The 14,011-nt window shown below is 50.2% G+C and overlaps 1 protein-coding gene across 5 annotated transcripts in view; it reads left to right on the plus strand.

Annotated features, from left to right (window-relative positions):
• Positions 1 to 664: 664 nt before the first annotated feature.
• Adamts17 (ADAM metallopeptidase with thrombospondin type 1 motif, 17) overlaps positions 665 to 14,011 on the plus strand; it is a 321,560-nt gene continuing 308,213 nt past the window's right edge. For 4 of the 5 annotated variants that reach the window (XM_087655318.1, NM_001432137.1, XM_087655319.1 and 1 more), the window contains 3 exon segments: positions 665 to 841; positions 1,159 to 1,529; positions 12,237 to 12,402. In XM_087655318.1, the coding sequence (XP_087511444.1) occupies positions 766 to 841; positions 1,159 to 1,529; positions 12,237 to 12,402 (613 nt within the window). In that variant the 5' untranslated portion in view covers positions 665 to 765. 5 annotated transcript variants of the gene reach the window in all.

The following is a 14,011-nucleotide window of genomic DNA, read 5'->3' on the forward strand; positions in this document are numbered from 1 at the left end:
CTCCCTAAATACACCTGACCTAAAGTCAGGCTCACAAATTCAAGGCCTGGCTCTGACAGAAACGAGCTGTCCAATTTAAGCAAACTCCTTACGTTTTCTTCTCCCCGGTTTCCCAGTCTTCAGGGCAGTGTTATCACGCCTTCCTGGCTTTTGTGAATATAAAGACTTCAAGAAGCCTGTGCGCTGTGGAGACACACTGTAGATATAGAAGTCAGGTATGAACTCAGGTGTGCTAGAAACACTGGTCTGGGTCTTTCCAGCCTAAACAAGTCAAAAATAGGAGCCACTTCAATACACAATTTTTTTTTCTTGTACGTAACTGGTTGATCTGGCCTATCTTCCTGGGAAGCTATAGCAGCCTCAGAGGTGATCTCCCAACTGAGGACAAACTGAAGGCCAGGTTGGTGGCCTCCTGGCTCCTCCAGGATCCCCACAACCGAGTTGGCTCGCGCCTGCCACCTGGTGTCACAGTCTACCTACTGCCTAGAAACCACGTGTAAGAAAGTGCTTACAACCTAACTACGCACGTTGGTTTCGACCGGCCCTAACCAATACGGACAAGGAAGGCGGGGCAGAGGAAAGCAAAAGCCCAATCACCACCTACTTTCCAAGGAGAAGGTGGGGCTTAGTATTTACCATGTTGGGTTTGTCCGCAGCGCTAATTACTTTTTCCAAAGGCTGCAGGGCTTCACTCCGGCTGGCGTCGCCGCCTCACGCGCCCCTGCTCTGCCGCTACGGTCTTGGGGGCTGCTGGTCCCGAGTACCATGTGTGACGGCACCCTGCTGCCCCCTCTCGTCCTGTCCTTGCTGCTGCTGGTGTGGGGTTTGGACCCGGGCACAGGTAGTGTTCTTAACTAATGCGGCCACCTTCCCGGTGCCTTCCCGAAGCATCCTGGCGCCCGGGTGCCTGGGTGGACTGCTGACAGCATCCCCGGAGGAGGAGAGCGAAGGCCGCGGCCGGAGAACTGGCCTCTGGTTCCCCCTCGACCCCGGGTGCGATCGAGTGGCTTCGCCGGCTTAGAGAGGCCCGGCTCGGGGAGGGAAGGGAGTGCGGGGTCACGGCTGTGCGATACCCACGGAGCCCTGGGAACCCGCGCCGGAGCCGCCGGCAGCCCTGGTGGCCAGGCCGGTGCTGACGCCTGTCCTTTCTCCCCGCAGTTGTCGGCGACGCGGCGGCCGACGTGGAGGTGGTGCTCCCAAGGCGGCTGCGCCCCGACGACGTGCACCTGCAGCTGCTGCCGGGAGCAGCGGGGCTCCGGCAGTGGCGGCGACCGCGAGCATCTCCAGGCGACCCTCGAGCGGGACCGGGAGAGCGCGCCCTGCTGCTGCACCTGCCGGCCTTTGGGCGAGACCTATACCTGCAGCTGCGTCGCGACCTGCGCTTCCTGTCCCCAGGCTTCGAGGTGGAGGAGGCGGGTGTCTCAGGGCGCAGCGGACACCCTGCGGAGCTGTGCTTCTACTCCGGACAAGTCCTGGGCCACCCGGGCTCCCTCGTCTCCCTCAGCGCCTGTGGCGCCGCCGGCGGCCTGGTATTGCCCGCGCCCCCTATGGGTCTGCCTTGCCCAGTCTGTTACTTCTCCTGGGGTGGTCCCGCGGAGGGCTGGGCGGGAGAAGACCTACCTCCCTCCCTATCTCCTTCACTTGGCCTTTCTGACTGTGCCTTCCTAGCAGAGGGAACACAAGGGAAGCCCTGCCATTGTACTGGCTTCTGTTGTGTGCTGAACCTGGCCGAAGTGGGGTTGCATTGAGAAATTAGCTATAGCTCACCTAGAGGAACGAATATGAACCTGATGTTCCCACTCTCTCAGCATCAGCACAGGTGTGCATGTTTTCTGCACGTTATGGGGAAGGAGTAAAGTGTCCATTTCCTCTGTCTGGGGAATGGGGTATCTATGCACCTCTCTTCTGTCCCGTGAGCCTTTTTATACTAGGAGGGGACCCCAGGCAGGCCATGATTAGTCTCACTTTCGTTAGACGAAAGGTAAGACCAAGAGAGGTCCAGTAGTATCTTTATTTCCTTACTCCACAGTAGGCATTTATCTGAATGCACCCTCAGAGAGAACTGCAGGGTACTCACCTGTCCCAGTTGTAAACCCTCCTCTTTTCTTGAAGACCTTGCCTCGCTGTTTTGTTTGAGACAGCCATGACAAGTGCACGGAGAGGCACCGGAAGTTTGGAGTGGTTTTGCTCTCTTTGCGCTCACACTTGAGCACTTGGCTAACGTTGGTGCCCAGCCAAATTCTTCTCTGCTTCTCCAGGGTGCCCCCAAGGAGAGCACGTGGCTGGCAGATGGTTTGCCCCCGAAGAGGCTGGCATCACTCAGAGCATGCGATGTCTCCAATTGTTCTCCTATATCTTGTCACAGCAGATATCTGTGGGATAGTGGTTTCTGATACTGTGTTTTGGCAGCCTGCCCCGGGCCAGAGAAGTTGCCCCTTCACTTATTTTATATCATCACCTACACAACCAGTATTGAAGAGTAAAAGCCCATGGCTCCAAGATTACTTGACGCTCCTGCTCTCTTAGTACTGGGTCAGTGTTGGGGGACCTGTGGATCTAAATTCCTGGGAGCAGCCTGATTTTCAGGAAATTTTTAAGGTCTCATCTGAGGGTATGGTTTACTTTTGTTTGACTGGGAGACATTGGCAGCCTTGGCAAAGGAAAGCAAAGGCGCAGATTGTGGTGGAGCCTGGTAGGTGTTAGTGTGGAACGGGGGCAAAGGGTGTGGGCTGTGGGCGAGGAGGCTCAGATCATTGTAGGACTCGGGTCAGCGCTGTATCATGTTCTGGGAGGGACTCAAAGGCCCACATCATTTCTCCCGTTTTTTTGCCAAAGTGTTTCAAGTCTAGGTCACATCCCTGTACCGTACATAGAAACATCTGAATCCCATTTGCTGCGGTTTCGTGAGTTTCTGGAGAGGTCAGAGTTTATACTTCTTGGTGTAAAGTTTCCAGCGAGGAGCTATCTGTGAAGGAGCCCAGGCTGGAAATCTGGAGAGCACTGATGTAAAGTCCTCCCAGAGTGTTTGCTGAGCCTCCTCTCACAGGGCGGCCGAGCCAACTTTTCAGGAAGACTGCACTGCCCCTTGGCACCATGTGAGGGCGCTGTGCCTTAGAGAAAGGAACCCAGCCAAGACTGAGTTCACCCCAGCCAGTTGCGGGTGGACTTCTAAGTCTTGGGATTTTTCAATTCCAGTTTGAGGAGACACTGCTGTTGTTTGGTCTGTCTTATTCATCCTGTTCGTGCAAGCTGCACATTGGACACTCTCCTCGGGTACACGTAGGCAGAGGCAGAGAGCAGGAGAGCAGGAGGGAAGGGACGTGTGGCTGGGAGCTGGTCTCTTAGCGACAGGGTGATCCTGAGACACAGAGGAAAGTCTATGACCTTAAGCTACCTGAGATTGCCCTGTACCCCATCTTTGGCTTGGTTGTCCACCCATGTGGGTGGTATAGTTGTGCTAGGACCTTTGACAAGGGTAGAAGCTCTCTGAAGCGTGAAGTTGCATGTATGTTTGCCGGGATAGTCTCAGGATCGTAGGGAGCATGGTCCAGAAGATAGCTCTTGGTAGCTTTTGGGTGGGCGCACTCCAAAAGCCTTCTTGTATTGAAAGAATCATGTTGAGCAGGGATTGGCAGGCTTTTCCCAGAAAGGAGCGGAAAGTGAGTATTTTACACATTACGAGCCATCTAGTCTCAGCCGTATCTTCTCAATGCTGCCCTTTCTGAGTGACAGCACCTATGGGAGGCGTATAAACATGTGCGTGTGGCTTTGCTCAACCTACTCTATCCTGGATGCTGGGTAGGATTTTGATCGTTAGTATGTTTCGGCATGACTAATGTCTACAAATGGCTGTGTCTTCACAGGGGCAGGCGTAGCATGTGCTCTGTCTGTCTTCCTGGCATTTGTGCTGTCTGTGCTGTCTGTGCTGGGAGTCTGTTTAAAGGGAGCAGCTACATTACCAGGATGGAGCACTGCTCAATTGTTTATAGGGCACAGAGTATAACTCACCCCCTTCCCCCTGTGTTGGCAGCAGGCAGAGGCGTGGGCCTGTGGTGTTTCCCCTTCTCTGTCTTATCAGGCAGAGTTATGCCAGCTGCACTTTTTGGATCTTCAAAGACCCCAGGCCCAAGGATTAATTGTTTTCTGTTTCTGCTGCCTCGTTTTATTTACATTTCGCGGAGTCTTTAGATGTAGCGTAGTTTTGGAAGGATTCCTGTAACCATGGGATCGGAAAGCAATGAGCTTTAGGCTAGTGGGGAAGGTATGGCTCCTAATGAATTTACCCCAAGCCCCCTGTGACTAGCACCAGTGATGCAAGTGCGGAGGACCAGCAGAATTCCAAATTGAACTTCTGTGGATAGACAGGGCAGTGGGGGCAGGGGAGGCAAGCTCCAGGGAGAGAAAGAGTGTCAATTGTAGGAAAGGCTCTTCATGGCTTTCCTGAAGTGAGTAGGTGAAATGACTGTTAGGAATGGGCAAGGAAGGCTGCCACTGGTCTACTGAAGCTCTGCAGATCTGAATCTCTTTGCCAAGGATGTGTGGCCTGCAGGGAGGGGTACACTATATGGAAGCTGTGGGGGCAGAGAGGACACAAAATCATTCTGACTGTGGAACTTTAAGTAGCCAGGTGCATTTCCAAGGCCATCCCAGAAGGACCAAGAAGAATAGAGTGTCCCTATGCAAATGTCTATGCAAATTAGACACCAAGTTAGTTATCTTGGTGACCACCTTTGCTCTCACTGGTTAGCAAAGACAGCACCATTTTTGTGACCCACCATGGGTGGGGGCGGGTGATGGGAGGTGCCTTTTCCAGTCACCTGTAGAGTTCTTGCAGTTCTCTTGGAGCCTTTAGAGAGCACACACTTTGGTTTTCAGTGGGGGAAGTGTGTGTAGATAGAAGAGGATGGAGACTGAGACTTCTTCCTAGCCAGTGAGTTCTCCAGCAGCGGCTGAGGTGAGAGAGGCTGGCGGTGTTGATCTAAGGAGCAAGCGCAGCTGGCAGTCACATGGCCCTTGGAATCAGGAGACAGGGTTGAGTCGCTGGCCTTGCACTTTACGAGATAGCGTTATCCAGCTGTCTGTGGTTGGTCCGCTATTAGATTGCCCAGTTTTCTAATGCAAACTCTCTTAGTCAAGTGTAACTGGGTAGGACTTAGTTCGGGCAAAATTCTTAGGGTATGATAACTACTCAGACAGGATCAGAGAGACTAAGCTGCCTCATTATCATTATGTAAATTATTACTATAGTGACACAGGTACCGTGCATTCATATCACTGAAGAACAGGTAGTGTAAAGCATAAATGGGCTGGGAAATACGGGGCACATTCTGAGGTCTCTGTAAAAGGCAACAGCTGAGTGGATGCAAAGAGGCAAGACTATAGGAAGAAGGGGAAAAGATTGCTGTGAACTTTGAAACTGACGATGGAATAATTACAGAGAAGCTGACCAGAAAATTCCAAGGCCTCTGGCCTCCTCTAGAAAGATCATTCGCACAGCTTTCCTGGGACCTCTTCTCTTTTGACCTCTCTTCCCCTCTGTGCTCTTTGCACTTGTGATTGTAGAGTTCAGGAGCTTCACCCACCTACAGCTTTCCAGAACTTTCCAGAACCTCTCAGGATGCCAGGCTCTGACTTTGTTCTGAACATGGCTTAGGAGGGGGCTCAGATTTCTCTCTGGAATTCTGCCAAGTGGCATCATTTTTTTCTAGAAAGAAAAACTCAAGGAGGGATGATGACCCAGAGTCCTCTTTAACTGCATTCTTATGTGCGCCTACCTGTGTGTCTGTTCATGTGTGTTTGCATCTTTGTGTGTATATGTATGAATATATGTATATATGATGTATGTATATATGTATGTATGTGTATGCATGCTGAGATCACATGCCCTCCCCTTTACACAAGTTCTGAGAATCACACTCAGGTCTTCATGCTTGCTACGCTATCTCCCCGCTAAGCTAGCTCCCCAGCACTGACTGCATTCTTTTTTTTTATTATTCATTTATTATATATAAGTACACTGTAGCTGTCTTCAGACACACCAGAAGAGGGCATTGGATCTCTTTACAGATGGTTGTGAGCCACCACGTGGTTGCTGGGAATAGAACTCAGGTCCTCTGGAAGAGCAGTCGGGGCTCTTAACCATTGAGCCATCTCTCCAGCCCCACTGACTGCATTCTTAAAGCATATTCACTGAATGCCGAATGGCAGCAATAACCTGACCTTAGCTGTGAGTGACAGGAAATGGCTCTGCAACCTTTATATCTGAAACAGTCACCATCACTGCCTGGTCTTTCTCGGGGGGAGGGGATATACACTTTTCTGCTCAGGAATGAAAATGCACGGTGAGAAAAACTGCCCAGGCATTTGAGACTGTGACCGTGAGTGAGTCCTTAACTCTTTTGAAGCTCTCCTCACTTGAAGCCATCTGAAGGATAAAGGACGTTGGCCTTGCCCTGCTGTTGACGGAATAGAATAAGATCTATCCGTGAAATCTTTCAGGGAGAGCCTGGCTTATTAAGGCATTAAAACCGGGTTTCTCCTATAACCCTATGGGTGATTTCCAGTTATGGATCAACCAGTCAGCACAGTTGATCGAACGAACCACCTTTCTACACCTGCCATGTGCAGAACGCTTGGAGAAGGCCCCACCGAGCCTCAGAGACAAATGTGACACAGCCGTGTCTCAGAAGATGGTCCCCATGTGTGTAGAAGGAAGGCTCGCTGCAGCCTTTGGGGAAGATGAGCCCGAGGATTGAGAGAAGATTCTGGAAGATGGAAACAAGCCAGGCAGGGCAGAGGCAGTGGATCACATGTTCTAGGACGGAAGAGTTATGGCCAAGAGCTGCCAAGGCTGGGTCCTCCCAAGTTGAGTTGGTAGTTGGGTAGGGTAGGGTGGGCTATTTAGGAGATGCCGGGAGATGAACTGAATGGACATGTTAGGATGTGAGGGTACAACAGATACCGATCTGCAGCATGTGAAACTTCCCATAGAACAGTGGTTCTCAGCTCTGAGCTGAGCAGAGACCCTGCTGGGCTGGTTAAACTGACTGCTGAGCCCTACCCCTTCTTGTGGGCCTTTGTGGGTGCTCCTGCTGCTGCTGTTGGCCCAGGTTTACTCTTGGACCAAATGGTGACAGAGGACTTTGTAACAGTTGTCTGGGGCATCTTGGTGAGAACATAGTCGGGGAGGGGACAAGAGGAGGGACCTTTGGGATGGCATGCTCAGGCCTTTGATGGAGGAGATGACCATGGGAAGGATGGCAGCCACACCAGGGAGTCTTCACAGAGAGCTTGCGGTCCTTTACAGCTATCTGACTGTGGTAAACAGAAATGGAGAGACCAGCAAAGGGCCTCACATTCTGAGGCGGAAGCTAGCATTAGAAAGACCTAGAATCTGGATTCAGGAGTTTCACATTTGCAGATGTGGTCCCAAGACTGAGGGTTCAGGTTGGGAAGGCCCTCATGTCTGTGTGTACTGGGCGGAGGTCAGGAAGGCCTCATGTTCTAGTTGGCTTAGTAGGATCTGTCAGTTTCTGCACCTCTCAGCACACCAGCCAAACCCCTGCACACATAGAACATGAGGGCGTTTTCAACCTCCACCCTGCACACACTGACATGACCAGAGACAGCATAGGCCAGAGAATCCCTACATAGCCCTTGGCATCACCCTGCAGCGATACAGCCAACAAGTCATGGGATGGCCCAAGTTCCAAATCCAGGTGCTTCTAGATATCAAAGTCAAGCCCTGAGGTGGCTTGAATCTCCACATCCTGTTAAAAGCTAGCATGATAGATCCATGGCTATTCACCAAATTTCCTGGTGAGCTGGCTATCCCCTCCCAAAGCAGGGCCTGGATGTCAGGGCTCTTCATGTACTAAGCATCATGTAGCTGGGGAGGGCAACTCCCAGGTAAGGGCATTATGGGATATCTAGTTTAGTGATATCTCGGCCAATCCATTCAGTTTCTCTAGGAACTATGACTGACGTGGCAGACTTGAGAAAAATCAGGAAGGATAGTTCTGATCCTGCCTCAGTGGGACTATTTGATCGTAAAAATGTCTCATAACATGGTGTCTTGGACTGCTGGAAGTGAGGGGTGGGGGAAGGAGTGGAGGGAAGGGAAAGATAAGGAGGGCTGGAGACCACTTAAGGGTAAGAGTGTGAGTGGGGGACACAAATGGCATGCATTCTTTTGACACAGATTGTACATATTCATGGGGCATCAGAGAATCTTATTACCGGACCTGTGCAGGTAGGGTGAGTGTTAGAATTAACCCCTTGTATGGCGAGGCACCAAATGACTCTTTTACAGGGGTCACATATCAGATTCACACATTAGGATTCATAACGGTAGCAAAATTACAGCTATGAAGTAGCAACAAAACAATTTTATGGTTGGGGGTCCCCACTACATGAGGAGCTGTGTTAAAGGGTTGCAGCCTTAGGAAGGCTAAGTGCCTAAATGCCCTAAATGATGAGACCCGGGGTGGGGGTGTGTTTCCATGGCTAGCCCACAGGCTGGAAAGTTTATGTAGCTATTTCTCTCACATCCTCGTCCTGGTCGTGTCTGTTCGAAGGTAAGGTTCCAAGAGGAACGAAACTGCCCCCTGAAGTACCATCCCTCCAGGCCTGTTCTCTTCCTGCCCCAGTAGAAGAAAAGCTGAATGCAGGATTCCCTTTCCCCCAAAAGATGCCCTGAAAAAAATCCTTTCACTAAAGTAAGAGATTTTTACTATGTGTATGAAGGGTTTGCCACCAGACCGGGATCTCTAGCTCTGAAACCTTGCATCCGGTTGACCGCTCCGTGATTTTCACACACTACATGGGAAGAGTTACTGACTTTGGAAGTGCTGGGGACTGGAGTGGTTTTGGCTTCCTACAGTCAGAGTACTTCCAGAAGAACCCAGCCTTCATCAGAGTTGAGGGCCAATTATTACAGAAGGCGTATTTGGCACTCAGGCCTCTGCGCTGCCCACCCCTTTACACTCTCTGAGAATCCCAGTGAGCAAACTCGAGTTTTCGCCTCCAAGTGGGGTCGGGGGTGTTGAAGCTGTGTTGTCCTGCAGGTCACACAGTGCCACTCTGAGACTGTCTCATTTACACAGTACAGTCTGTGAGTCGGTCTTGGCAAAGGTTCTAACAAAATGGGCACCTCAAACGCTGCTTGGAGCTGGGAGTATGGCTTCACACTGCATGTTGGGAAGGATTCCGGGTTGTTGAGGAGCTGATCTGATCTTCTCTTCCCATGTGGAACCTAACTATCTCAACAAAGCACATCTTAAAGATGGTCCCCGGCTTGAGGTAAGCTGCAGTGTTATTCCGAGGAGAGTATTCTCAAACTGCCCACCAGACCAGCACTGTCTGTCATTCTTGGGGGACTTGATAGAAGGGCACATTGTTGAAACTAACCCAAAGTTTCTAGGTGATTCTGCTACATAGGGCTTGAACCCCTGCGTCAGTACGATGTAGTTTTTTCTTTGTGAGATGTGCACATGCTTTGGGGGTCAGAGGTCAGTCCTGGCTGTCCTTAGATACTGTATACTTTGTTTATTTTTTTATTTTATTTTTTTTTATGAGACGTGGTCCCAATCTGGCCTGAAACACACCAAGTAGGCTACACTGACTGGCTACTGAACCCAAGGGACACCCTCCTGTGTCTGCCTCCTCTCCAGGGTTGGAATTGTATCATACCTAGCTCTCATAGCATTTGCATCATACCTGGCTCTCACGCTTCTGTGGCAAGCTCTTTACCTACCATGGCTTTAGAAATGGAAGGTGGTGAGGATGTATGTGTATATGCTTGGCTCCCTGTAGTGGGTCCACTCAATCTGGATCTGTGCTGGCTCAGGCCGACCTGAACTGCGTGTCTCAGGAGAGGGAATGCTGCAAGGATCAGCGCTCAGAGCGGAATGGAATATTTCACCCTTGGCCGGTTCAGCTTCTCGGGGGTGGGGGTGTGGGGGGTTGCCTTGTTTGGCAGCCTCAGATAAGGAAGGACAGTCAGTCAACAGCAGGCATCCCAGGCAGGGAGGACCAGCTGCTTCAAGGCAGTCAGCCTTGCTTCCAGGGAAAGTCCTCTGCGTACCCCTCCATTAACATTTACACTACTGAAATGACAAATTAGCCTGGGCGTGTTGGTGCACATTTTTAATCCCAGCACTCTGGAGAGTTCTGAGAGTTCTACACCAGCCAGGGAGACTCTGTCTCAAAAAGAGAGAGAGAAAAAAAATTGACAAATTAAAAATGCTAGTTTTTAGGTTTTTCATTCGATTCATGAGTCTTATTAGGTAGCAAGTATTTACACTCGCTGTTAAGACGGCCATGATTTATCTTTAGGCTCATTTACAAATGTGATTTTTCACTTTAAATATTCAGGACTGTCTTGGAAATTTAACATTCAATTTCATTTTCAAGTTCTTTGGGCTATTTGAAATTAAGCCATTCACTAGTTTGGGATGACATAAACCATTCCTCTCGGCCTGACAACCCCGCTTTATAAATACAGGCAGGCCTGAGGCCTCTTTACACACCCTGATAATGTTTTTAAGATGACCCTTTAAAATTAGTATACGAAACCCATCAGACACTCTTTTGGTTTCTCTTAAATGCTGCAAGTGTGTGGTGGAAATTCGTAAGTCATCCTTCACTCCCTAATAATTAGTACTACACATGGGAATGGTTCCTTTGTCTTGGTGTTTCCTTTTAAATACCCTCAAAGGACAAGACACATCCCCACTAGGAATACAGCGTTCTGGCCCAGCAGTTGGAAAGCTGCTTCCACAGTGGCTCACCACACCCACTTTGCACTTTGGAGAGAGATTCTCATTTATCCCACACTAGGCTCACACTCTTAATCCTCCTGCTTCAGTCTCTCAAGAGCTGGGATTATGAGTGTGTACCACCACATCTAGCTCCAATAGAGCACTGAGATTTATTTAATGTGTATAGCCGTTTTGTTTGCATGTGTGTTTGTGCACCAGAGGTACACAGTACTCAAGGAGGCCAGAAAAGGGGTTAGATCCCCTGGAATGGGAGGTAACAGACAGTTGTGAGCCACCATGTGGGTGCTGGGAGCCAAACCCAGGTCCTCTGCAAGAGCAACTGCTCATAGCCCCTTAGCTGAGGCAAGCCACCTCTCCAGCCCCTCAGATGGGTTTGTAAGGGGGTGCGTTTTAGGTCTTCATATATAGCTCAGAGTACTTGACAAGCATGTCACGATTCATGCAAGGGCTAGGTTCAACCCCAGCATCTCTCTCTCTCTTTCTCTCTCTCTTTCTCTCTCTCTCTCTCTCTCTCTCTCTCTCCCTCCTTCCCTCCCTCCCTCCCCCCCTCCCCCCCTCTGTGCCCGTGTGCATCCACATGCATATGTGTGAGTATAAGAGAGAGAGGAGGGAGGGATGGAGAGAGAGATTAAATGATGCAGGGCTCGCAAGATGGCCTAGTGGGTAAAGATGCCTACCAACAAGCTTAACATGGTAGAAGGAAAGAACTGACTCCCAAGAGTTGTCCTTGACCTTCTCGTGCACACTACAGTGCACTTTTATGTGTGTATGCATAAATGCCTGCACGTGTGTGTGTGTGTGTGTGTGTGTGTGTGTGTGTGTGTGTGTGTGTGTTCTCGCGCCATCTTTTCTGAAAGCAGGCTTGGAAAATAGATACTGGTGATGTTGGCATCCCATAGCAGGTCCAACCCCACTGTGCTGGTTTCCTGTCAAGTTGACACAAGCTAGGGTCATTTGGGAAGAGGAACTCTCAACCGAGAAAATGTTCCGTGAGATTGACCCTGTAGGCAAGTCTGTAGGGCGTTTTCTTAATTAGTGATTGATTGGGGGAGGGCCCAGCCCACTGTGGGTGGTGCTACCCTCCGGCTGGTGGTCCTGGGTTCTATAAGAAGGCGGGCTGAGCAAGCATGGTCTCCCCAGCCGTTCCTATCCCAGCTTCTCATGTGGGTGCTGTGATCTGTAAGGTGAAATAAACCCTTTCCTACCAAGTTGACTTTGGCCATGGAGTATTATCACAGCAATAGGAACCTTCTCTAAGACACCCACCCATCCGACCTCCCAACATAACTGCTCCGTGGGATACTTTTACGTCAGCTGGAGACCGTCGTGGGGCTCAGCAGTAGATGGAAGCACGAGCCCAGATGTGGCAAACCAAAGCACAGCCAGTGTACTGCTGGGGCCATGAGCGTGAGTGAACGAAGATGACCAATGTCTTGTCTTCTCCTTTCTGGGCAGGTTGGCCTCATCCAGCTCGAGCAGGAGCTAGTGTTCATCCAGCCCCTCAACAACTCAGGGGGCCCATTCAGCAGAAGAGAGCATCTGATCAGACGCAAGTGGTCCTCTACCTCCGGCCTAGCTACCAAGGTCGAGGGACCCAGGCAGCACTGCAAAGTAGTGACAGGTGAGTCTAGACAGCAGAGGGGTTGGGGCAAAGCACACACACAGCTGACACTCTGTGGGTCACACGGGCTGAAGTCATAAGGGAGGACTCCACACGTGTGACACTTTGCACAGTCACGTGTCACGCGATGGCAGGGCCACGATTCTGAGAAGGATTTTATTAGTCGAACGAACATCACAGGGTTACACACTTCGATTAAGATGACTACAGTGTCACCAGGTGGTAGAATCTTATAGGACCACAGCTGTATTTGTCATCTGTTGTTAATAGAAACAGTGTTACTGGCATCTGAGGATATTTTGGAAGCCGCGCTATTGTCCCCAAAGCCACTCTTTCTTTGGCGTATGTTAGTGTTAACATTTCATGCGTAACTGCCCTTTGAAAAAAGTTTTATTTCTGCAAGGAATGCAGGCTCGCCTTGGAATGGAGCCTTAGTTTTCTGTTTTGTTTTTCCATGTCAGGGTTTCTCTGTGTAGCCCTGGCTGGCCTGGAACTTGGTTTGTAGACCAGGCTAGCCTTGAATTCAGAGATCCATCTGCCTCTTACTCTTGAGTGCTGGGGTTAAAGGTGTGCACCATTATGCCTGGCCTCAGAGCCTTAGTTTTAAGCATTAGGAAGAAGTAGATAGCAGAACACCTATCACAAAGCACCTAGTCGGCAGCATAGCTGGGTTACAATGTTCCCTACTCTGATGAGAGCCCCTTATGGGCTTTCCTGCTGTTTTATATGCTAGGCCCCAGCTTTGGAAGCTGTAATCAGAGTTGCTTGGACAACCCATGAAGCCTGGACCAGCAGCATCTGCATCATATGGGAACTTTTCGGTCTATATGACCTCTGGCCTCTATCAGACCTGCAGTGTCTAGAGGGCCACAGCTTGGTCTGGCCACTGGGGATTTAGATACCTGATCTGGTGTGAAAACCACCACTGAAAAAAGTGCCATTTAGGGAACTGGGGAGATGGCTTAGTTGGTAAAGCTCATGGCACACAATCATGAAGCCCTAGAACCCACATAAAGAGCAGGGTATGGAGGTGCACAACTATAACCCCAGCACTGAGGAGCAGGGAGAGGTAGATTCCTGGGCATGGTCAGCCAGCTAGCCTTGCTGAATTGGTAAGTGTCAGACACAGTGAGAGAATGTCTCAAAATGTAAGGGAGTTTACTAAGCCAAACTGCCCTCCAGCATCCATGCATACTCATGCACCCATATACACACATGTAGACACATTGAATACGAGCATGTATACACACACCCCCAGTGTCATTTCCCTAGCCGTTCTCTCATATCCTGAGCTAATTTGTCTGAGGTGTGACTTTGGTGTCAGGGTTTAAAAACGTGACATGGAGTTTGGGTCCATTCAGCACCTCCATTTGAACAACTGTGGGCTGTCAGGTATTTAAGCGTATCTCCTGGTGCTGTATCACTAGCGGCGTGCCTGAAAATGTTCCCTGGAAAAGTGGGCTAACCTGCATCTTCAAAGGTAGTGCTTCTCCCTGGCTGGGGTCCGCTTTCCTTGTTCAGAGTTTATCTTGCTACAGAGATGTACTAGGGCTCTGTTTGGTGTTCTAGTTTCCTTGGAAATAAGTCAGGGTTTCTTTGCAGTCCAGCT

The sequence above is a fragment of the Rattus norvegicus genome, chromosome 1 (assembly GCF_021556685.1).
Source record: "Rattus norvegicus strain SHRSP/BbbUtx chromosome 1, alternate assembly SHRSP_T2T, whole genome shotgun sequence".
Classification (NCBI taxonomy): Eukaryota; Metazoa; Chordata; class Mammalia; order Rodentia; family Muridae; genus Rattus; species Rattus norvegicus.